At 42.5% G+C, this 24,264-nt stretch overlaps 1 protein-coding gene across 1 annotated transcript in view; it reads left to right on the top strand.

The window, feature by feature from the left end:
* The window catches only part of bckdhb (branched chain keto acid dehydrogenase E1 subunit beta), a 58,297-nt gene extending 54,145 nt beyond the window's left edge, over positions 1-4,152 (top strand). The window contains exons 10-11 of the mRNA XM_086038325.1: positions 1,421-1,572; positions 3,862-4,152. Of these exons, the coding sequence (XP_085894451.1) occupies positions 1,421-1,561 (141 nt within the window). The 3' untranslated portion in view covers positions 1,562-1,572; positions 3,862-4,152. The remainder of the gene's footprint in view (positions 1-1,420; positions 1,573-3,861) is intronic.
* The last annotated feature ends 20,112 nt before the right edge of the window (positions 4,153-24,264 follow it).

Below are 24,264 nucleotides of genomic sequence, written 5' to 3'. Positions count from 1 at the left end.
GCAAAGACGTCAATATCGTAATTGTCTACAAACCATATCATATCACGTTCGACTGGTTCCACTGATCGTGCACATCGTCTATATATCACTGTCGTTACTTTAATCAGAGCTCCCGGCGATCGAAGGCGAACGCCATTAGCCTACCAACGGCTCGAAAAAATTACGCGACATCCTCTGCGGTCTCGCGACCGTCACCGTCACGTGTGTATTCTGATGCATTAAGTTGGCTAAGAGATGGAGAATTGGATTAAAAAAGGACAGTTATGTGTCCGCTCTCCCGGTTTGAAAGGTAGAAAGACACAACATGCGCTCCCGGTCTTAGTGGGTTAACACAGCAACATTAGTGGTAGTATTGGCACCTAACATGACGAAACAAAGTGTTGTGCTCCAAAATAATGATAGTCGTGTAACATGTGGCATGTTCACAGATGAGACTGTTGAATTAAGGGACATTTGTATTTCTTTCTGCTAAATTCTTCAGATAATTATCAGCTATCAATCGACATTCTTGCTCCAATTTGTATTTTGCATCACGCTTTGTTGCAACACATTTTGGTATGCTCCAAATATCTGCTGTGAACGAACCAAGCCGAAGTGGGACAGGATGTTGTTTACAAACTTCACATCAGATGACAAGCTGAGAAAGCAAACAGATCTGTCTTAAAAGTTTGTAGGACCAAAAACAACATTCTGAAGCAAAGTGAAAAGACTTGGAAAATACATTTCCAGTTTTACTCATATATTTTGGTTACTGTCTGGATCTACCACAGTCTGTTGGAAAGAATTTGTCAAGTTGTATGCCAGTCAAAGGCTGAGGGCAAAGAAAGTGATGAAAAGGAGGATGTGTTCAATCCATTATCCTGCTTCTCTGTACATTAATTAAACTTCATTTAAGATACAACAAATGGCAAGTATTTAGCTTTGGATGTCTGGATTTAGATGTAGTACTAGAATCAAGACAGAGACGGGCCAGCACCTTTGTGTAAGTAAATGCCATTACATGGGAACAGGGGTGTGAGGTTTGCATGCTCGACGCTGCTCTATTCGTATGAAATGTTGCATCAAAAGAAATTGTGGCATTATGCCATACAGCTTAACAAATGTATTAAACTACTGCTGAATGTAGGGTTTATATTATCCATCCATTATCAAACAGATGACCTAGAATAATGCCACTGGCAATTACCAAAGTAGAAGTGCTTTTGACAACCGCTTTGTCTAATTTGTTGTACAAAACTAAAGCTCATTATTTCTTGATTCTGAATTGATTCTGTCGAATGATGTTAAGCCTCCTATTCCTGGAAGCGCATGCTTCATTGTGGGATGGCAATTTGTTCTATCTTTGCATACATCATTTTATACACTATTTTTATCTAGTTTTGTACTGATTTTGACTTTCTTTCTAATTTTATATTTTTAGGAGGAGTGTTTCCTTAATTTGGAGGCTCCCATTAGTAGAGTGTGTGGGTATGACACTCCCTTCCCACACATTTTTGAACCATTCTACATCCCAGATAAATGGAAGTGCTTTGAAGGAATCAAGAAGATGATCAACTACTAAACTGGAATCTGGTAAGGAAGAACACTTGGATTTCTTTGAACATGGATTATGAAGTGGAAGAATCAAAATTTCCTGCATTTACTCTATATTAAGGTCACTCAGTGTGCATCTTGTAATTAGTGTCATTACTGTGTTGAAATATGCTCATATCATATGCTATCACACAAAAAAAATATTTCCACCCATCTGTAATTATTTATACTTTGTACAGTGATCCCTTGCTACTTTGTGCTTCAACTTTCGCGCCCACAGTGTATCACGGATTTTTCAGAAGCTTTCATGAATTAAAAATGAAACACAGCCATATCGGCAGCTATATTGCAGAAAGACGCATTGATTCAAAGATAGGAGTTGACTTGTAGGCTTTGTTCATACACGCAGTCGTTTCATAGTGCAGGATTGTATCTTTGGATAAAATGCATTATGGCATTCTAGTTAAGGTGAGTCACTTTTAAAATTAAAACTTTATCGTAGTTATTAGCGAACATTCTGTCGTAATCGTCCGCTGCTGCGGTTAGAGCTCAGTTCCTCTCACAGCCTGCAGCTTGGTATTTATTCTTCATTTTGCATTTCTAAAGATAAATTTATTGTACAATCATTATTTAGAATGGTGAGACCCATGTCAGGGGTTCACAATGGCGAAACAGAGGCGTAAATCCATCCATCCATCCATTATCGATACCGCTTCTCCTCACAAGGGTCGCGGGGCGTGCTGGAGCCTATCCCAGCTGTCTTCGGGCAGTAGGCGGGGGACACCCTGAATTGGTTGCCAGCCAATCGCAGGGCACACAGGGACAAACATCCACACTCACAATCATACCTAGGGGCAATTTAGAGAGTCCAATCAACTTACCATGCATGTTTTTGGAATGTGGGAGGAAACCGGAGTACCCGGAGAAAACCCACGCAGGCACGGGCAGAACATGCAAGCTCCACACAGGGAGCCCGGAGCCGGGATCGAACCCACGACCTCTGAACTGTGAGGCGGACGTGCTAACCAGTCGACCACCGTGCCGCCCAGGCGTAAATCCCCCCCCCAAATAAAACTTTAAGTTAAATATAAATAACCATAATGATAATAAATCAAACTCTACTTGGCGGTTTTTCACCTATTGCGCGGGGTTCTGGAACCATTGACCGCAATGAACGAGGGATCACTGTACTGTATTTTCCACTTAGACAGCCACTTCATTGTATGGCATCCCTCATGGCCCTTTGCAATCACTAGAATTTAAATGAGTTTTCATAAACCCACCTGAGAACTTAAAAGCAGTCATGCTGTTGTGTTTTTTTTTTTTTTAGCTTGGTACATACGCACTGCTCCACAATATGTCATAAACATTGGTTGCATATCTTGTGCATGAAGGGCTTCCATTTTCAACAATTGTTGAAATGTACTGTTGTCTGTTAATGGCCCTAATGCATCTCTTTTTGGTGTATTGGCATCTGTATGTATCACAACTATCTCTTGAATGGCACGAGTATAATGAAAATGTAAAAATGCATGTTTCATTTAACTGGGTTTCTGCCATTAAATTATCATGCAATCGGTTGCATCCCTTTGAATAAAGTGGATTTCAGTGTTCAAGTGACACGGAACTTGATCTTTACTGTTCTTGTATTCACATTAGCAGCTTTTAGCTTCACATAAGTGGTTATGGAGAGCTGTTATGTTTGTTGGCTGAACTTGAAGGTGCGAGGCAGTACTTTGACCATGTGTTTAAAATATGTTCCTGTGAGCAGAGAGCAGACAGCTAGTTCTGTCAGAAATCTGTGCACAGGTTCAAGACATGGACATCTCTCCCTTAGTGCATGTCCATGTGTTTTTGACATGTGTGGCGTGTCCAATGTAACTTTGTTAACGTAAAAACAGATTTGCTATTCTTATTCAGAGTACCGCTAGCAACATCACTGATCCAGATTATTAATGCCATATAGTTCTTTCCCCCAATTCACCGTCATTCAATTCCACTGCTAATGCTCAGCAGACGTAGGTGACTCCAGAGGTTACACTATTAACGCTTGATTGCTTCTAGGAGCGTTCAATAATCCTGTAAACTGTGGTGCGTTGAATCAGCCACACTATGGTTATCCCTTTTTACTTTTCATTTTGAGTTATAGTTACTGAAGAGTTGGCCTGAGGGCCACAGAGCCATTTATAATGTTCTCAATCAAATCCAACAAACGTCAGCGCTCATCCTCGTTGTTTGCCACCATCTCTTTCCAGCACAACTTTTCCGCCTCATCTCTCATCATTGCCAAGTGATTCACTTTAACTTTCTCAACCTCTCTTGTTCCAGAGCCAGCTCCTGAAAGCCCTAAACGGCGTGCTCCCCATTTTCCTCCTCATGTATCCAATCAGTGGAAAGCAGCCAGGGAAAGACTTTGTTGACCATCCAGTAGGGAAGCTGCGTCCAGATTACTCCGTGTCCCCGTGTGCCTGCACAATTTATACTTTTACATTACTTCTGGATTAGGGAACCTTGATGTCCATGATGGCAACTATGAGGACGACGCGATACATAGTTCATTATTCTATTTAATTGCATTTGACTTTGTCTTCAGCAATAAAATGGCATTCTATCACTTAATTACCTCATACTTGTCACTGCTTCCAACCCCCACCCCCTGTCCCTTTACACACATGATTTGTACTCTCAGTGAAATAGAAAAAAAAAAAAAAAGGTGTAAACTTTCGAGTGGTATAATCGCCTCTTTATTTTCTGTGTGCACACTTTTGCGCTGGCAGACTTTGTAGTGACGGAGTTCACCACAGTGTCAGGAAAATTAAGTACACAATTTATTTTACCACATCCTCATGATGGGATAATTATAGAATATCCACAATGTGTTTAACAATTACAGGAGTTTATTTATTGCTTTGGATTGTGTGTGTTTTTTTTCCTTTAGTGAGTCTCTTCCAAAATAAAACATGGTTGTAGAAGTGTGTTACTATTAAATTGCAGAATTCCATACACCATACATATACAGTATACATATTCGGTGCTTTATACCTGTCATATAATGCTTCCATAAAGCCAAACATCCTGTCATTAATTTACCAGTTTCTCAGACATTAACGGTGAGTCTTGTATGTTGTGGGAACCTCTTGTCGAATATTTTTAAATCTTATTAAAATACCTGTAAGTCCCTATCCTGACAGTCATTCCGACTCGAAGCAAAAATAAATAAATAAATAAATCCTGAGATATCTATCAACATAAGAACTTTTCCATTAACTGTCCTTATGAGCCCTAATCAGAAACCTACAACGTTATTTGTTAACTACAAAGCAGCCATCAATAATTGTGGCTTAAGTTCCCCTCTTCAGAAACAATTACTGTTCCATGCGTCACACTGGTGTTAATAATATAATCAAACAGTATCATAGAGTAGCGGATTCTTGCTGACAGCTGCCCAACCCCAGCATGGCATTATAGGATGCAGAAATAGGACGCCTGTTTCACTTGGAGCCCAGTGAATTGGGACATTTCAGTGTCGGTTTGCATATTCCCGCAGTCACACGGTCTGCTGCAGGCATGAATTTGAGGTGTGGAAAGGTCTGGTGTGACACACAATACTTTTTGGACAGCGAACCCTTTTAATTGTCAGGGTGGTGAAGGCTAGGGTGTAAAACCTCATACTCCTGTTCCATCTTTCTGTTGTTCCCGCCTAGCAAATTAACACATCAGACGCGTAGCATTAAAAACATTATTTATTCACCTGTCCCTTTTTAATATAAAATCTGAAGCCTATGACTCTATTATGGTTTGATACTCTTAACAAACATACATGTTTCTGTGTGTTCCATAGCATTTTGTAAATGTTCCTTTCAAGTGGAAGTAAAGTCAAAAAAATTCTTTACAAAATTACATTTTAATTACATTTACATAACATGCTCTCTGTGCCTTCCACTAGTCCAAACACAGCATTCTGATTGATATTGCGTTTGTGGAATATGAATTAAGCTGAGAAAGAAAAGAGAAAATCTACCCTTTTTCTCAAGGGGCGGCCATTTTGCCTCTTGCTGTCGACTAAATATGCCATCACATTGCTTAAGGGCTCGGTTAATGACGTCACGACTCACCTGAGTATTGTCTGGTTTGCTTCAAATATGGCAATCATGCCCAAATGCTTCATCTTTGTCTCATCAGACCAGAGAATATTGTCAGATGGTATAAGTGCCATATTCCTCTTAGGGAGTGACTTCGTTCTGGCCACTCGACCATACAGGCCTGATTGGTGAATTGATGCAGAGATTGTTGTTCTTCTGGAATGTTCTACTTTTCCCACAGAGAAACGCTGGGGATTTAAAAACGTGACCATTAGGTTCTTGCTCACGTCCCTGACTGAGGGCCTCCTTTTTCTGTTTAAACAGGCGGACGGGTCTAGTAAGAGTCCTGATATTTCTTAAATTCTTTCATTTATGGATAATAGAGGCCGCAGTCCTCATTACTGACCCGCAAACTAGCATATTAGTTTTGGTACCCCTCACCAGATCTCTGCCTGGAGACAATCCTGTCTCTGAGGTTTTCAAACAAGTTCGTTTGACTTCATACTTGGTTTCTGTTCTCGTAGGCACTGTAAACCGTGAGAGCTTCGATAGACAGGTGTGTGCCTCTCCCAATCAATTTACCACAGGCTGATTCCCATTACGCTGGAGACACATCTAAAGAGTGATCAGTGGACCTGAGCAGTACATCTGAGCTAAATTTTGAGCTTCCTGGCAAGGGATGTGATTTCCTTTTTTTTTTTTTTTTTCTATAAATTTACAGTAATTGTCATGGGATGAGGAAAAAAACTAATTTTATTTATGTTTGGATAAGACTAGAACATAACTGGAAAAGGTGAAGCACTTTCCGCATGCACTGGAGGTGACTGCATTTTGTCAAGTGCAGACTCATGAAAAAAAAAACCTAACAATTTGTGTTTACTGCACTTATACAAGTTTGATGATCTGCCCATTTTTTGTCAGATTTTCCACATGTTGCTTTTATATGGCCGTTTGTGTTGCTTTGTAAATGTGTTACCCCACTGAGTTTACAGTATTGCTGCCTTATGGTTACATTCATGCTGCCTGTGGGAAGGAATAAGCAGCTTCCTAATTAACCATTTACCATGATAAGCGGGGGGCCAAGGAGAGGATGGCCCTGCGCCTTGAAGTTATAACTTTTTATTTGTGCCTGAGGTGGTAAACTCAAAATATCTGTAAAGTTTAGGAGAAAGGTGAGAGTGACTTCAAAGTGGGGCCAATCAATTAAAAAGTGATGTTTTCGCTATTGCATGGGGTGGTGAGTGGGACTTTGAAATATCTCCAAAGGATGTTGTAAAGTTTTAAAGGAGCACACCAATTTGATAAAAATCAAAATACCCCTTTGTACAATTGGGAAGTTTAGTGTTGTTAGGAAATGATTCCCCAGAGTAATATGCGTTGCTGCGGATAAACCTAAAATTATCCACAGGAGCTGCACCAATTGCTACTGTCTCGAACTGACTGTCAGTCGTGGGAATCCTGCCGTTGTGGGAATCATGGTTCAAGTCATCGGCAGAATGTAGGCAAAAAAAAAAAAAAAAAGACATCAAGTGTGCGGGGAGCTGTAGAGGCTCGTGGCACATCCACTCATGGACCCTTGGCAGTGCTGTCTTTATGCAAGACACCAATTGCCTCAACTTCCCCTGCGCCAGTGTGTGCCACTACCAGTCGGGTGCTCCGCTGTTATGGGTTAAATGCAAAGAACACCTTTCATGAATGTTTTCATGACAATTATGATGATGTTGCCCTGCTGCAGCACACCTGATACAAATGATCAGGATTGTTGTCCAGCTTCTGCAGACCTTGCTGATTATGTGATCATTTGAAACAGGTGTGTTGCAGCAAGGAGAGAAAACAGGCAGGACAGCGGACCTTGAGGAACAGGATTGAAGACGCCTGGTATAGATTCAGTTGCAGAAAATTGTGAAATTTTAGGGTCTTGTAAACCCTGAAATATAAACAACTTTAGAACATTAGATACAGTACCTTGGAAAACTGGTCTGAATAAATTAGGGCATTTTTTTGGGTTACTTTATAAATAGTAGTAAATTCATACTTTGGGAGTGGAATAACAATGAACTGTTGGGTTTCAAAGCAACAATGGCCAGACCTTTTTGGGACAGCCAAGTCACCCTCTTCAAATTGACACCTTGCAATCATCAGATTTGTGCAAGGAAGGATTGCGACATATCCTTGCCTGCTAATGTCTGAAATAATTATCATAATAGCTGATATTTAGATCTCAGATTGTCTGTATAAGGTATAGTATCTCTAATAGGCCATTCAGAAAACATCTAATCAGTGAAGTAAATATTCAGATGTCAAAAATGAAATTAATATACAGTTGTATTACTGTAATGTCTCTGAATAATTCAGGATGACTACTGGTAATCAGTATTCATTCAGGCTGTAAAACGTAGTAAATGAAACCTACGGTGAAGAAAATACATAGTGTTAGTCACTTCTGACTGTCCATACCATGTTAGTGTTCAAATATACACTAACATCTTGATGAATTCTTATTAACTCATGAATGAGTAGTTCAACTTTAACAACGGAACACTTTCTAAACGCATGTTACCTGATTGGCCGCCACAACTCCAGGTCGAGGCACATAAACTAAACTAAGAATCAATTCCGGAGAACTTGGAATTCACGTCTTTTGTATACATTTCAGAGTTTAGATTACAACTGTTCAGATACATGGTAAAGTGTGATTCAAGCATAATTCCTGCACCACTGCCTAGCTGTCATAAAATTACCACATAAACCGACTCAAATAGGTGTACCGTCAACAGAGGTGATACCAATGATCGAATGCTAACAATTTGTTTAAATTCTCATGCTTTTCAGATAACATTCTCAGCAAGCTCACGTAACAAAATCAAGTCAACATTAGAGATACAAACTCATCTGTCATTTTGGTCAGAGTGAAAGCGGGTCCTTTGACCATAGTGGTGATTCGGCCCCTCCTTTTGGGCGGGGTGGCAAAGATGACCTCTGCCTGGAAGGAAGACCATAATACCATCTGTGCTCTGACAGTGTATCATTACACACTATATTTACATAAAACACACAAACCAGGGGTGGTATGTCCCACCATGAAGCTCCGGGAGGTGAACGATGCTGTGGTACATAATGTACAACCAGAGATTACTGGAGATTATCGAACCACTATGCCTGTCATGTGGCCTCTTGTGCACTTTAATGGTTAACAGGGTCATGTTTTCTCGCATCATTACAAATTCATGGCATTGCTAGGGTTGTGTTTTTCAAAATCCAGCGTATATTTCGATAGTTCATTATAATAGCTCATGCCCAGGACAGTCTGTCCTGTGGTTAAAGATGAATATATGACGAGGAACTAAAGGTTGTTTCAGAAATAAAATCCAAGATGGATGTCATAGCCATTTATTTCATGTCAACATCATCGAGAGTTGATTGTTCCCTACCCCTCCTTTTGTTTTGATAATTAAATTAGGACCTCATTCTCTGGAAACGTTAAACTTTTCCTGATGAGAAAACCAGTTCAAATGTGCAGAGCAGATCATTCCCACATATTTTGACAGCGCAGATTTATGAGGAGCTGCAACAATTACTGCTAGTGCTTTAACTGTCCATCATTTTACATCACAGTGCAATCTGCCTTTGGCGGCACCAGACGGGGTGGGTTCCTGTGCTCCCTGAGGCCTTTTTATGCAATGGTCCAGGTAGTTCCTTGGATTCTGCGTGCGTGTGGCTTCCCCAAATTGGGGACTGGTTGACCCCATAATTTAGCCCAGTACATCAGCAACCACTGTGACCCAATCTTCAGTGCTGGTATGCCCAGGATTGGTGCTGATCTCAGGACTCCTGGGCGGCCGGTTAGAGTGGACAATAGCAGGAATGTGCATATGAATTTTGGTGACAATTGATCGTAGTTTTCGGACATTTAGTGATGCAAACGCTTTATTTTCCCATAGGCAGCCAAGCAGCCATGGCTGTTGGCTCCCGCTAACTCCCGCAACTAGTCGAGACAGAATTAGCTTTCGATTGCTAACAGTCAAAGTTGGCAGAAGGAGATCTTCTTAGCGTCCATGCATGAAGGTTAGTGTCTCGGACAAGCTGCCCGCTTGAGTAAGAGTTAGATTCACGCCGCCACCGGTCAGCCAGTTGCCGGTGTTCTGTTGTCCGCTCTGCATCACCGGTGCGGCATGTGATCGCTAATAAGTGGCCGATTCGAGAAAATGGATGGAGGTATAAACTTGGAAAAGACATGAGGCTCTGTTTCACGGAGATCCACCGTCTAGGCAGCCAAGCAGCTCCGTGTCTTAAACGGTATTAGGAATTAGACGTTAGAAATTAGACATTAGGAGTTGATTTTCTTTTTTTATGGGCAAACGCGTTTTATAAAATAAATGAAGAAAAGGTTCTATTTATCTTTTTTTTTTTTCTTATCCAAAAAAACGATCCGATGCGTGACTCAAAATCCGAACCGTGACTTATGTGATCCGTTGAAGCACTCGTGAGTACCAAAGACAATCTCCTGGAACTCATGTGAGTAACCCATGAAAAAAATGATGTGCACTCTTGGCAATGGGTCTTGTACTGTACTGTATGAAGCCTTCCAAAGTGGTGCGTTACCACGCTCGCACACGCACACTTTTTTTTTTTTTTAACTCCACACGAAATATGCAACTCCACAATGACATGCATAGTTGTGGCATTCAGGGAGTGCATGTGATACACATATGCAGGCCTAATGAAATGCACATTCATTATTTTCTCAGATCAAACTGGATCTGACTTACGGAGTACCAAGTTGATGCAAAATCCCAATTCTGTCAAATGGTGATTTATTAAAACTGTTAACAGAAATACTGTGTTGGGAAACTGAAAAGCGCCACAGTCTCTGTCCTCCCTGAGGCGTGTTTCCTCTGCATCTGTGTTCCCAGCCCTCCCCTTCCAGCCCAGACTTGGATTGAATCACTGAATTACAAGAAAGTATTAATGCTAAACTGGATCTTTATTATATTCCCATTTTGATGGGGAGATGTGATACCTTTGTTGGATGTTTATAAAAGGCATTGAGTTCAGAACCTTAGACTGTGGCTGATATTTGTGTTTTAGAAACAAAAATAATGATGTGTTACACATACAAATCTTACCTCAGTGACAGAAAACAAATCTTTCCAAACCACAAAATGTGTATCACGTTTGAAATTAAACCGTAAATTCAATTCCCTATCTGTAAACTTTTGCTCTTCCAGTAAATGGTGTGTTTGATACTTCACTGGAGTCTGATGAGGAAATCTGCATGTTTTTGTTCCATTTATCCTAAGCTTCATTGCCCCGTTAAACATTTACCTGCGCGCGCACACACAGTATGTACTGTACATGGCATATAGTATGATCCACTGTCTGTTAAAAGTAACTGTATCAGTGCTTTTACTCTCACAATAAACTTCTCCATAGTCATTGATGCTTTAAAGGAAGCACAAAAAAAATAGTTTAAAATTCAGCATTTCTGCAAATGGTTGCTATGGAGAAGATAGGCTTTGGGTAACAAAAACACTTGGTCAGTGGGGGTCATTTTGCTTGTCTGTGTGTTTGTGCATCACTGACACCCTGTTGGACACAGAGTGTCGGTTCCATCTCATCCGATGGGTACAACACAAATTTGTGTGGCAAAGAAATGATTCCCTGACCCAAATGAAGGATCATCACATGCCACGTTCACACGTGTACAGCCTTCACATCAAGCAGGGGGCCTGCTAGTGGATCAAGGGTGATGACTCCTTTATAACAGCAATTGCAGCTCATTGGAAGGAACTCGTGATTGTCCGTGATAGTTGATGCAACGCAAATGCCGACCATCTGGCCAAGTCGGACATTAAGTAGAACAGGATGTTTATTAAGCTCCAGCTCATGTTTAAGTTTTGTAAACCTTGAACGTTTTTGGTGTGGGAAATATCAAAGTTATGGGTACAATTCGATCACTATAGCATTGGTCACATTGGATCCAGTTTGATTTTTTAACTTGCCGTAATTTTTTGCAATGGACTATATTATTTACAACTTTGATAGATGTGTTGCCAGAAAGCCGCATGTGTTTGAGTAAACATGAAAAGCCCGTGACTACTTTCCTCTTGAAGAGTGTCGATTTTGAACAAAGTTTAACAAACAAACGATCATTTTCTTTTCTAGTATCTGTATTGCATCTAATGCGTCATTGTTTTTGGTTTTGTTGATGTTGTTTTTCCTCAAAACAGTCAAGAAAATGAGTTGCACATTGGAATTGTGCTAAATATTTTGAAATCCTTCCCAAAATGGATTTCCACCTTCAAATGTTGTTGTGGGTAATCAAAATGTTGTAAAAACAGAACATTTAAAACTGTACTGTACGTCAGAGCCTGGACCTTTGCTACAGCAATATTTGAACCAAAGACCACTTTTGAGACTTTCAGACAAAAAATTCTTTGCAATGTGGAATGCGTTTCAATCTACAAAAGAAAATATGCGAAAGATCCTATTTTTAGGACATACAGTTCAAATTAAATCTGAAGGAATTATCCAACTACTATAACCATCTTAACCACAACCAAATGCAGCTGTGCATATTTCTGTGGATTACATAATGATCACATCACGTTTGTTGTACATCTGTTCATGCAAGCATACTGTATACATGAAATGAAATAAAAATATATTTATGTCTTCCTATAAGCACTTAAAGGGACGGTGGGGCCACGTTTTCACTAACAAGTTCATTGTGTGGAGGCAAAGGATTGTATTCCTACAGTTTTATTATTATTATTATTATTCCACTCCACTTTTTTGGCGTGCAACTCCTTCCACATTTTTCACCTGATTCACTTCATTCAAGTTTCAAAACATTCAGAAAATTCATGCCTTCTGGGGTAGTATTTTTTTACGTTCCCCAAATTTACCATTTCCCCAATATTTGCAATTTTTCACCCCCCCAAAAAACATTCATTTCCAATTGCACTTTCAACATTTCCCCATTTCCACCATTCCAATTTCAAATTCACAAGATTAAACTCATTCAACTCACATCGGAAAAGCTTTTCAACACACCCACAATTCCTACTTCCCAAAAATTCAATTTATTCACCCGTAAAAAAAACACAAAATCCCACCATTCATTCCCATTGAAATATTCAACAATTCATCCATCCATTTATCCATTATCTCCCGCTTATCCAAAGTCGGGTCGCGGAGGCAGCAGCTTCAGCAGGGAAGCCCAGACTTCCCTCTCCCCAACAACATCTTTCAGCTCGTCCAGAGGGATCCCAAGGCGTTCCCAGGCAAGCCGAGAGACATAGTCTTTCCAGCGTGTTCTGGGTCGTCCTCGTGGTCTCCTGCCGGTGGGACATGCCCGTAACACCTCACCAGGGAGGCGTCCAGGAGGCATCCTAATCAGATGCCCGAGCCACCTCAACTGGCTCCTCTCAACGCGGAGGAGCAGCGGCTCGACTTTGAGTCCCTTCCGGATGGCCGAACTTCTCACCCTATCTCTAAGGGAGAGCCCGGACACCCTGCGAAGGAAACCCATTTCGGCCGCTTGAATCCGAGATCTTGTTCTTTCGGTCATGACCCGCAGCTCATGAGCATAGGTGAGAGTAGGAACGTAGATCGACCGGTAAATTGAGAGCTTCGGCTTTCGGCTGAGCTCCTTCTTTACCACGACAGACCGATATAGGGGCCGCATCACAACAGATGCTGCACCGATCCGCCTGTCGATCTCCCGTTCCATCTTACCCTCACTCGTGAACAAGACCCCAAGATACTTGAACTCCTCCACTTGAGGCAGAATCCCATCCCCGACCTGGAGAGGGCACGCCACCCTTTTCCGACTGAGGACCATGATCTCAGATTGGGAGCTGCTGATTTTCATTCCGACCGCTTCACCCTCGGCTGCGAACCGGTCCTGCGAGAGTTGGAGATCGCGGCTTGAAGAAGCCAACAGTACCACATCATCCGCAAAAAGCAGAGATGCAATACCGAGGCCACCAAAACGGATCCCCTCGACACCTCGGCTGCGCCTAGAAATTCTGTCCATAAAAGTTAAGAACAGAATCGGTGACAAAGGGTAGCGTTGGCGGAATCCAACCCTCACTGGAAACGAATCCGACTTACTGCCGGCAATGCGGACCAAACTCTGACATCGGTGGTACAGGGACCGGACAGCCCTTATCAGGGGGCTCGGTACCCCGTATTCCCGAAGCACCCCCCACAGAACTCCCTGAGGGACACAGTCGAACGCCTTCTCCAAGTCCACAAAACACATGTAGACCGGTTGGGCAAACTCCCATGCACCCTCAAGGACCCTGCTGAGGGTGTAGAGCTGGTCCACTGTTCCACGGCCAGGACGAAAACCACATTGCTCCTCCTGAATCCGGGATTCGACCTTCCAACGGACCCTCCTCTCCAGCACCCCTGAATAGACCTTGCCGGGGAGGCTGAGGAGTGTGATCCCTCTGTAATTGGAGCACACCCTCCGGTCCCCCTTCTTAAAAAGGGGGACCACCACCCCGGTCTGCCAATCCAGAGGCACTGTCCCTGATGTCCACGTGATGTTGTAGAGACGTGTTAACCATGACAGCCCCTCAACATCCAGAGCCTTTATGAACTCCAAGCGGATCTCATCCACCCCCGGGGCTTTGCCACCGAGGAGCTTTTTGACTACATCGGTTACTTCAACCCCAGAGATAGGAGAGCCCACCTCAGAGTCTCCAGGCTCTGCTTCCTCAGTGGAAGGCATGTCGGTGGAATTGAGGAGGTCTTCGAAGTATTCTCTCCACCGACCCACAACGTCCCGAGTTGAGGTCAGCAGCACCCCATCTCCACTATAAACAGTGTTAATGGTGCACTGCTTCCCTCTCCTGAGACTCCGAATGGTGGACCAGAATTTCCTCGAAGCCGTCCGGAAGTCAAAAATGGAGGCACAAAACATGGTCCACTCGGACTCAATGTCCCCCTCCTCCCCCGGGATGTGGGAAAAGTTCTGCCGGAGGTGGGAGTTGAAACTCCTTCTGACAGGGGATTCTGCCAGACGTTCCCAGCAAACCCTCACAATACGTTTGGGTCTGCCAGGTCGGACCGGCATCTTCCCCCACCATCGGAGCCAACTCACCACCAGATGGTGATCAGTTGACAGCTCCGCCCCTCTCTTCACCCGAGTGTCCAAAACATGCGGCCGCAAATTCGATGATACGACTACAAAGTCGATCATCGAACAGTGGCCTAGGGTATTCTGGTGCCGAGTGCACAGATGGACACCCTTATGTTTGAACATGGTGTTCGTTATGGACAATCCGTGATGAGCACAGAAGTCCAGTAACCGAACACCGCTCGGGTTCAGATCGGGGGGGGGGGCATTCCTCCCAATCACACCTCTCCAGGTCTCACTGTCATTGACCACGTGAGCATTGAAGTCCCCCAGCAGAATGATCGAGTCCCCAGGTGTAGCGCCCTCCAGCACACCCTCCAAGGACTCCAAAAAGGGTGGATACTCTGCACTGCTGTTTGGTGCATAAGCACAAACAACAGTCAGGACCCATCCCCCCACCCTCAGGCGGAGGGAGGCTACCCTCTCGTCCACCGGGGTAAACCTCAATGTACAGGCGCAAAGCCGGGGGCCAATAAGTATGCCCACACCTGCTCGGCGCCTCTCACCCTGGGCAACTCCAGAGTGGAAGAGTGTCCAACCTCTCTCGAGAGGACTGGTACCAGAACCCAAGCTGTGTGTGGAGGTGAGCCCGACTATATCTCGTCGGAACCTCTCAGCCTCACACACCAGCTCGGGCTCCTTCCCTGCCAGAGAGGTAACATTCCATCTCCCAAGAGCTAGTTTTTGTTGCCAGGGATCGGACCGCCAAGGTCCCTGTCTTCTGTCGCTGCTCAGCTCACACGGCATCCGACCCCTTTGGCCCCTCCCACCAGTGGTGAGCCCATGGGAAGGGGGACCCACGTGTCCTTTTCGGGCTGAGCCCGGCCGGGCCCCATGGGTACAGGCCCGGCCACCAGGCGCTCGCCATCGAGCCCCACCTCCAGGCCTGGCTCCAGAAGGGGGCCCCGGTGACCTGCGTCCGGGCGAGGGAAGACGTGATCCATTAATTTTTTTCTTCATAAGGGGCCATTTTGAGCCGTGCTTAGTCTGGTCCCTCAACTAGGACCTGTTTGCCATGGGTGACCCTACCAGGGGCATAAAGCCCCAGACAACTTAGCTCCTAGTGTCCTTTCTTCCTCATTTCTTCGCCTCATCCCTTCCTTTCTACTGTTTTGTATTCTTACTTTGTTTTCTTTCTTGCTTGTTTTCCTTGCTTCCTCCCTTCCTTTGATTCCATCATTCTTTGCTTTCCTTCTTTTTTCATCTGACTTCCTTCTTTCATTGTTTTCTTACTTCCTCTTTTCTTGTTTCCCTTCTGATTGTTTTCAAGGTTTCAATTTCATTCTACTTCATTCAACTTCATTCCAACGCATTCCACGGTTTCCATTCAGCTTCCTTCGCCTTCACACGCAATTTCGCCAGAAATTGCATTTTCTAGTTTTATATATTTTTTGATCAGGAAAATGAAAAGAGTTGTCATTTTCTATTTTATCAATGAATTTGGGCGAAATTAGGAAATAAGTGACTCCATGAATAACGCCTCTTGTTAATGAGGGGAATGGCCGCGCCCCCTACCGTTCTATCCTTGTTCGGTCGGAGTCACTGGAGGAACCGATTCCGAACTCTCCATTGGAAATCATTGTACTTTCATTGCTTATAATGTCCAAAAACCGTGATCAATTGGTACCAAAATGTATGTGGATATCGCTACTAATGACCACGTCAACATATCAAAAGGATTAACCTCTGTGTGGTTGATTTATATGAGAATGAGGAAATTTGGAAGTGAGCAGAGCTACATAAATTTATGCTGGGACGAGCGCACACTGCTTCTTTGCTATAAAAAAAAAAAAACACTGCTTCTTTGCTGATCACAGTTAGGACGGGCAAGGCATTTAACACCTGTAAGGATATTTACAGAGACTGAAGTGGGAATGGGTGGACGGCATTTATTTGGATGAGGAATGCCCCCAGTTTTTCGACCGACAACACACCGTCCAATGGAACGAAACAGCTGAAATGGTGCGTTCCAATGTGGCCACACTCGGCTGTGGAGTCGGATGCGCATGTTCAAGACACCTCCGGCGGTCTTACCGCACTCTGACGCCACTTCACTCTCGCTGCTGCGAGCGGTGTCGGACAACGCACGCGACTGCTTGGGAGGCAACCCCGCGACATGAAGGCACAGGCTCATGATCACCTCCACACACTGCACGGACAGCAATCAGCTAATGTTGTTGTGCTAACGCCTTTAGTTTTAACGGCCTGAAGCTAGTTGTTGCTATTAGCTGTACTGTTATCCTACTGTTAGCTGGGGAGGGGAGCGAATGGGGGCGGGGGGCTGAGGGTGTTGGGGGATGAAGATCCATGCTTACCTGATTGCTTGCCCATTGCCAGTCGCCGTCTGCCTCCCGAGAGTTCATACGAGTTTAGCGTCGCTAAATGTCCGAAATATAACCAGTCGGGGTTCGTGTGCGCATTCATGCTCTTGTCCGCTTCAGCTTGTGAAAGTGGAGGAGCATTCGCCACTGTATTTTTGATTTTGTGGAGGTGATCATGATGAGATCATGTTTTATGTCAATAAATCCAAACTATTGGGCAGAACACTTGTATACTTTCACAGGTTGAAGTGGACAAGAGTAGTAATATGCATTTGCATTTTGGTGGCGATCGGTCACCATTTTAGACAACAGAACTGACAAAGCAAGCAATATTACCACGCTTGGCTCCCTCCAGTGATGTAGACCGCTGAGACCGAAAACATAAGCCACGTCCCAAAAAGGGGCGGGGAAATTTGTCATAAACCTAATCACAAAAAAAGCCCTTAAATAACCACAGAGTCGTTGAGGTGGGCATTTTAGTACTGTCATTTTTACATACATAAGTGCGAATGTTAAGCTCACCCAAGTGTCTCTTTAATGTATTCATTTGTCAGTCCATTCATACTGTTCTTCAAACCCGAATTATGAATTAATTCATCACAGTGGGCCAGACAGCCAACCAGCACATCTACAAACACATCCTGTGGGATTTCCTTCATTCAGTGGGTGAGAACACACAAGAGTTGTGACAATGCTTCTTAACCATGACAACACACCAGCTCACAATGTCGTGAGCATCCAACAGCTCCTGGCTGTCACTGTCTTGGAGTGATCTTCCTACACATCCGACCTGGTTCTGTCTGATTTTTTTCCCCCTATATGCCAAGCTAATGGAGGGTCATCAAGGGACCCTGTTTTGGAGACATACTGTAGTTGACATCAAGATGATCCGGTAAGAATCCCGGAAGTGCATCACGGTGTGTATGTACATCTATCTATCGATCGATATAGATATTAGGGCTATCAATAGATTAAAACATATTTAGATTAATTCATTATGATCTGTAATTAATTAATCTAATTACTCTATTTTTTAATCGCACTTAAAAACTGCTGGGAAAAGCCCCAAAGCACCCCATTGTCTGTATTTATGATGTATATATTTTTTTCAATTACCCAGTCATTTGCCACCTTGAGGAACTGTTTTTCACATTTCGGAGAGTGCTGGACCCTATCCCAGCAGACTACACCCTGAACTGGTCACCAGCCAGTTGCAGGGCACTCACAGACACCGTCAATGAGCGGGAACTGATCCCACGCTGCCCACACACAACTCAGTACCAGTACACCATCAGCGACCTAAAATAAAAGGTCACAGCAATAAACAAATCAGCACATATCTCACTATTACTGTGTGCCAAAAGAGGCCTAATCTAACAACATTCTGCTCAGTAAAAAAAGTTGATCAGATTTACAGATCGTGAAATGGTTGTAGATGCTTTCAATTATTTGTCGTTATTTGTCTCACAGTATTAGATGTATTGTTGTGGCCTGTTTAGTCAGCTGATGTTTACCAGATGTTCCAAAAAAAAGTTCAAGTCAACCGTCATTCAAACTGGATTGATCTTCATCCAAAACTGTTATCCATGTGGTAATGCTCACATTGAAAGCCCAATGTGATCAATTGACTGTAAAGCACTTGTAGCTCTTAGCACAAAGGCTTTTAATTTATAGATGTATAGTCCAAAACATACACAGCCAAATGTCTGAGGTCTTTATGTATCCAGTACCGTTAAAATTAAATTGATTTTTTTTTTCTAGTTTATTAGCAGCTAGGCAAATAAAACATCTTGGACATGTTGTATTCATGCAAAAGAATTCAGATGATGAGAAGAATAATAGCTGACATATAATAGCTGACATTGTTTTTAGATGTTTGCAAAACATGTTACAGCATGCATTTTAAGTGCATGCAAATACTGATAGAAAGCAGCTGAGTGTAAAGGTCAGCAAGTATGTTTCTTTATATGTTGTGCTCTGCCATCCAAACTTACAACACATTTTTGTTGGGCAGAGAAGCTGTAGTGGTTGTCAGTGCGTGGCGCCAGTCAAGTTTTTACCCCATGAATCAGTCGCATACCTGGGTCCACCTGTCAAGTTTGAACTTTTTTTTTTTCCTTTTGGGCAATGATATTTCTTTTTAACAAGCCACATTCACGTGTGTGGCATTCACACAATGTACTGTATTAATGCGAGATGGAAACATCTATTAAAAAAAGAGACGACTATAAATTATGCTGAGGTCCTGACTAACATTGTTTACTTGGAGCATAGTAGCCCCTAACTTAACATTTTCGGAGCATTGGAAGAAAATTTAGAGGCGCACATGGTAAATTGACTTGCATTGACCGCTCCATTTTCACTATACAGTATTACTGATTAATACTTGCAGAAACTACAATATTTTCAATTAACATTTTATTGTAGGTTTCGACACACCATAAACCCTAAATTATCTTAAATAGTAAAAATGTAAAGTTAATGTTTTGACCGGCAATGCAAGTATGCCGTATTCCAAGTGAAGTGTTTATGAAGAATGACACAGTGCCGTGAAGTGCCATGATGTTGGTGCCGTTGTCCTAAAACATCTACGATAAACAAAGTCAACTTTAGCACACAGTGTCGTCTGCGTATTATTGGACAAAATAATCTGGCGACGAAGTGTCACTTTTCATTGCTGCCCTTGTTTTTCCATTCCATGGTACCGAAGTGGTTGGTTTGATTTGAATCTAGTGGCGGTTGTGCTAGCCGAAGCTAGCGACAAGAGGCTAACCCTGACTCATGCCCATGCTGGCCGTTGCGTCATCACAACATCTTGTTTAAGCTACCGTCGTTTCAGTGCTAAAACTCTTTTGATCTGAATTGTGAAGCAGATCTGTACCAGCAGCAAAATACGGTATATTTGATTTAAAAACAACAACAAAATCTAAATAAATTTACCGGTCACACTTAGCGCGAGTGGATGAAAAATATACTCGCGCTGCTATTGAAGTTTGCAGTCAGAATCGCTGACAGAAGCCCGTTTCAGGAAGACCCCAAAAAAATTTGGGCGAATGACGGACTACGCTGATATACAACATTGTTTTTTATTTCATTGTTTTATATTGATGGCTTTTATACAAATATTTACTGTTAATTCGGACTTTAATACAGTGTTTTTACAACAGCGTATTGGGGCTTATGTACACATTTAGGTTGGTTGCAGCTGTAGAAAATATTCGAGCCACAATTTTAAATGGCTGTTGTTCTAAATAACGGTTGTAACTCAATTGATACTGAATTTGTAAGCCTCTTAAAAAGCCTTTTATTAAGGGGACCCTAAAATCCTCAACACAGAGTTATGGGTTTAAATGCTGCTATTAAGTCACTATAGTCAATTAGTTCTTTTGAAGTTTTTGCACATCATGATATCAACATATGGTGCTGGGTTACCTTTGAGCGTTGCTCATAAACACACTTAGATGCCTGAGCATTTTTGCCGCTTGCATATTTCCACTGTTTGACCATGCTGCTCGAGCCTTGCGTCATGGCTTCCATCCTACAACCCTTGACGCGTTCTCATTTTTCAAAAACACATTTAGACACAGAGCACTTAATCCTCTCTGGGTTCCCAGATGTGTCAGATGTGCTGCTGAGAGGCGGTGCACAAGGATCTCAAGGAGCGCTATTTTGCAGGGAGGGAAGAGAGGACTCTTTTTGAGGTTAGCGAGAGGGAAATGTGTGAACAGTAAAACATTTCACCTTCCTCCAGGCTGACTCAGGGCTCTTGTATATCTGCTGGAGGGGAGGCAGGAGGGAGGCCAATCGACTGACCCGTGAGCGTGACACCTCTCTAAATCACCTCCTCAAGTTACACAGACTGAAATGGAGAAAAACACTCAACGTATTTTATCTCTGTGATTAGTATCTGTATTTGACATTTTGCATGTGTTTCAAGTCACTGTCTTTAAATCATTTGTTAGTTAAATAATGCACAATAGGATGTGATCTTACATGTTGCAGCACCCCCACATTTTCTTCGTTTTCATACCTTACTATTTCATAACATACATTGTTTCTGGTCTAATGGGACAAAGATTGAACATTTCAGTGTTCATTCTAAGCGGTATGTGTGGCGGAACCCTGGCACTGCTCATCACCTGCCCAATACAATCCCTAGAGTCAAATGCGGTGGGAGCATCATGTTGTAGGGGTGTTTTTCAGTGGTAAGGACAGGACGACTGGTTGCAATTGAAGGAAAGATGAATGCGGCCAAGTACAGGGATATCCTGGAGGAAAACGTCTTCCAGAGTGCTCAGGACCTTAGACTGGGCCGAAGGTTCACCTTTCAACAGGGCAATGACGTGAAGCACACGGGTAAAATAACAAAGGGGTGGCTTCAGAACAACTCTGTGACCGTTCTTGACTGGCCCAGCCAGAGCTCTGGCCTAAACCCGATTGAGCGTCTCTGGAGGGACTTGAAAATGGCTGTCCACCACCGTTCACCATCCATCCTGACAGAACTGGAGGATCTGCAAGGAAGAATGGCAGAGGATCCCCAAATCCAGGTGTGAAAAAATTATTGCATCATTCCCAAGAAGACTCATGGCTGTACTAGCTCAAAATGTTGCTTCTACTCAATAAAATGCACCAGGGTCTGAATACTTATGACCATATAATATTTCAGTTTTTCTTTTCATTTTCAAAAAAGTCTACATTTCTGATTTATTCTGTCAAGTTGGGGTGCTGAGTGTACATTAATGATAAATAGAATGAACTTTTTTAATTTTGGCAAATGGCTGCAATGACACAGAAAGTGAAAAATTTCAATTAGTCTGAATACTTTCCGTGCCCTGCCCTGCGACTGGCTGGCGACCAGTTCGGGGTGTAATCTGCCTTCGCCCATTGACGGCTGGGATAGGCTCCAGCAACTCCCCGCGACCCTATATAGGATAAGCGGTTTAGAAGATGACATGACATGACTTTCCGTACCCACTGTAAGCATAATAGCGACGGCCGGGGGTGGAGTTGTACATGCAGAAGTGGAGCCCAGAGAGTGGGAAAAACAATGGTGCACCTGTCAAGACAAGGCATTTTCAATCATGGAAGCAACATTTCATTACTAAGCCACCGAATGACACTTGTCAATTAGTCTAGTGGATCCAAAAATTGACTTGATAGTTTGATTGAGAATTCCTACTATGTAACTGAGGTTAAGAGGTTATAAAGTAGCCTCTTAAGAAGCAGAACTGTTTTGAATGATGGAACATAAGGAATAGGAAGTCAAGATGACCAGATGTCTTGAAATTAAATGTTGCTAAGCAATTTCTGGCTATAAAATGGGGAACTAAGAATGATTAAAAATGGAGGTATTAAATTAAACGTCAGTGATCACAATCTACTGCCCCCAGTGGCCAAAAATGTTTTGACGAGTGATCACAGTTTAACAAGAAACAGAAAAACTATGTAGTACATGTTTCCAAATGTTATGTTTTACATTCTTAACATGACGTGAGCGCCCACCACTTGAACCTGAACAAGAACACGTTGTTGCAGAAAGGCTACAATTGGAAACCTGCCTTTACACTTAAGTTTAACTCTTATAAAACAACGGAAATTATTGTCAAGCTTCTGTGTTGATGTGAGCTTATTTTGTCTTCTAAAGGCACATGAGCTCCCCCGTCACGTTTTTAAAGCATGTGACCAAGCTCATGTTGCTGCAGTGATTCTACTTTGATAAACGAAACTCATAAAAGTCGCCTTTCCAGTTAAGTTTGTGACTATGTCTATGACTTAATGTCCAATTGTTTGTAATTTTCCATTTGGGAGCTGTGTTTTTGTTTTGGTATATTTAGCCAACCCTGGTTCTGGGCTCATTGCCCGCTTAACAGGCAGTCTCTAATTAGCTGTGCAGAAATACATATTTAGAGCAGTGTGGCTTTTGAGAGCTGTTGTATTTAAGTCACCAGGGAGAACAATGGAGACAACAATGGCGGGTCCTCACATCACTGCTTTCAACGTGATGGTCCTGCTCAAACAAAGCCATTTGCCAACCTACTCAATGCAATTACCGTATTTACTGGACTATAAACCGCACCTTTATATAAGCTGTATCCACTCTATTTTTAAAAAAAATAACTAAACAATTACATATAAGATGCACCTTTATATAAGCCGCACCTATCTATGTTGAAAAAATTATATATTTACTGCATTTACAGAATGATTTTGAACTTTAAATGTACATGTCTGTAGCTGAAGAACAGAACCAAGAGAAAATAAACAGTACTGTACTTATCTTCATTTCACTATCCGGTGCTGCCTCCAATGTCTCACCATAGATTCATTGACGCTAAGTTTGTGTGCAGCAGAGCGGTTTCCTTCCTGGATAGCAAGGGCGATGGCCTTCTACTTAAAACTTGCATCATACCAACTTCTTTGTGTGGGTTCCATGATGAGGGGTGAGGATCTGAAAATAATTAACTGTTTGTAATTTGTTGTCCGTGTTCTATCTGCTAAAGGAAAAGTACCGTATTCTTCTTTGCATTCATTTGTTCTTAGTTTTGATTCTAATTCCGGTTAGAGCGCCCCTAGCGGTGGAAGAAAAATCCACAGAATAGCCACATCTTTACATAAGCCACATGGTTCAAAACCTAGGAAAAAAGTAGCGGCTTATAGTCCAGAAAATATGGTTGTTAAAACTGCATTTTACTCAGAAATTGCTGCTTTGTTATCTTCCTTCCTTTTTTGTGTATACTTTATAAAGCTTAGCACAGTCATAATGATGGCTTTAGTGAGGAACTTTGTGGCTGCTTGTAAATTTAGACTATTTGTTTGTGCCCCCGATCAGGTTGACATGGATGACTTGAAGCCTAATATTTGACATTGTCAGAGCTAATGTTTTAAATCTCCCTGCACCAGTGTTATTAAGAGACATTGCTTGGAGTTTATATTCTCTGTTAAAAAAAAGATACTTGAGCAGGAAGCTAGGGTGCGACTTGCAGACATTTCTTGCCACTTCCCGCTGAGACGCCTTCAAATGTTTAACTTAGCAAAGTATCGACACGGTCATTTGTTTGCTGAGCACAAATGAAAACAAGGAGCCCCAGTGGTGCCGAATTATCATCATTTTAATGGAGATGGTATGGCAGCCATGCAAGAAATGATACTCAGTTTCCTCTTGCAATAAAGTGTTGAA

This window comes from Filicampus tigris, chromosome 8 (assembly GCF_054856515.1).
Source record: "Filicampus tigris isolate MCC_2025a chromosome 8, RoL_Ftig_1.0, whole genome shotgun sequence".
NCBI classification, from domain to species: Eukaryota; Metazoa; Chordata; class Actinopteri; order Syngnathiformes; family Syngnathidae; genus Filicampus; species Filicampus tigris.
The sequence above is the reverse complement of the archived record's forward strand: the minus strand, read 5'-3'. Positions and strand labels throughout refer to the sequence as shown.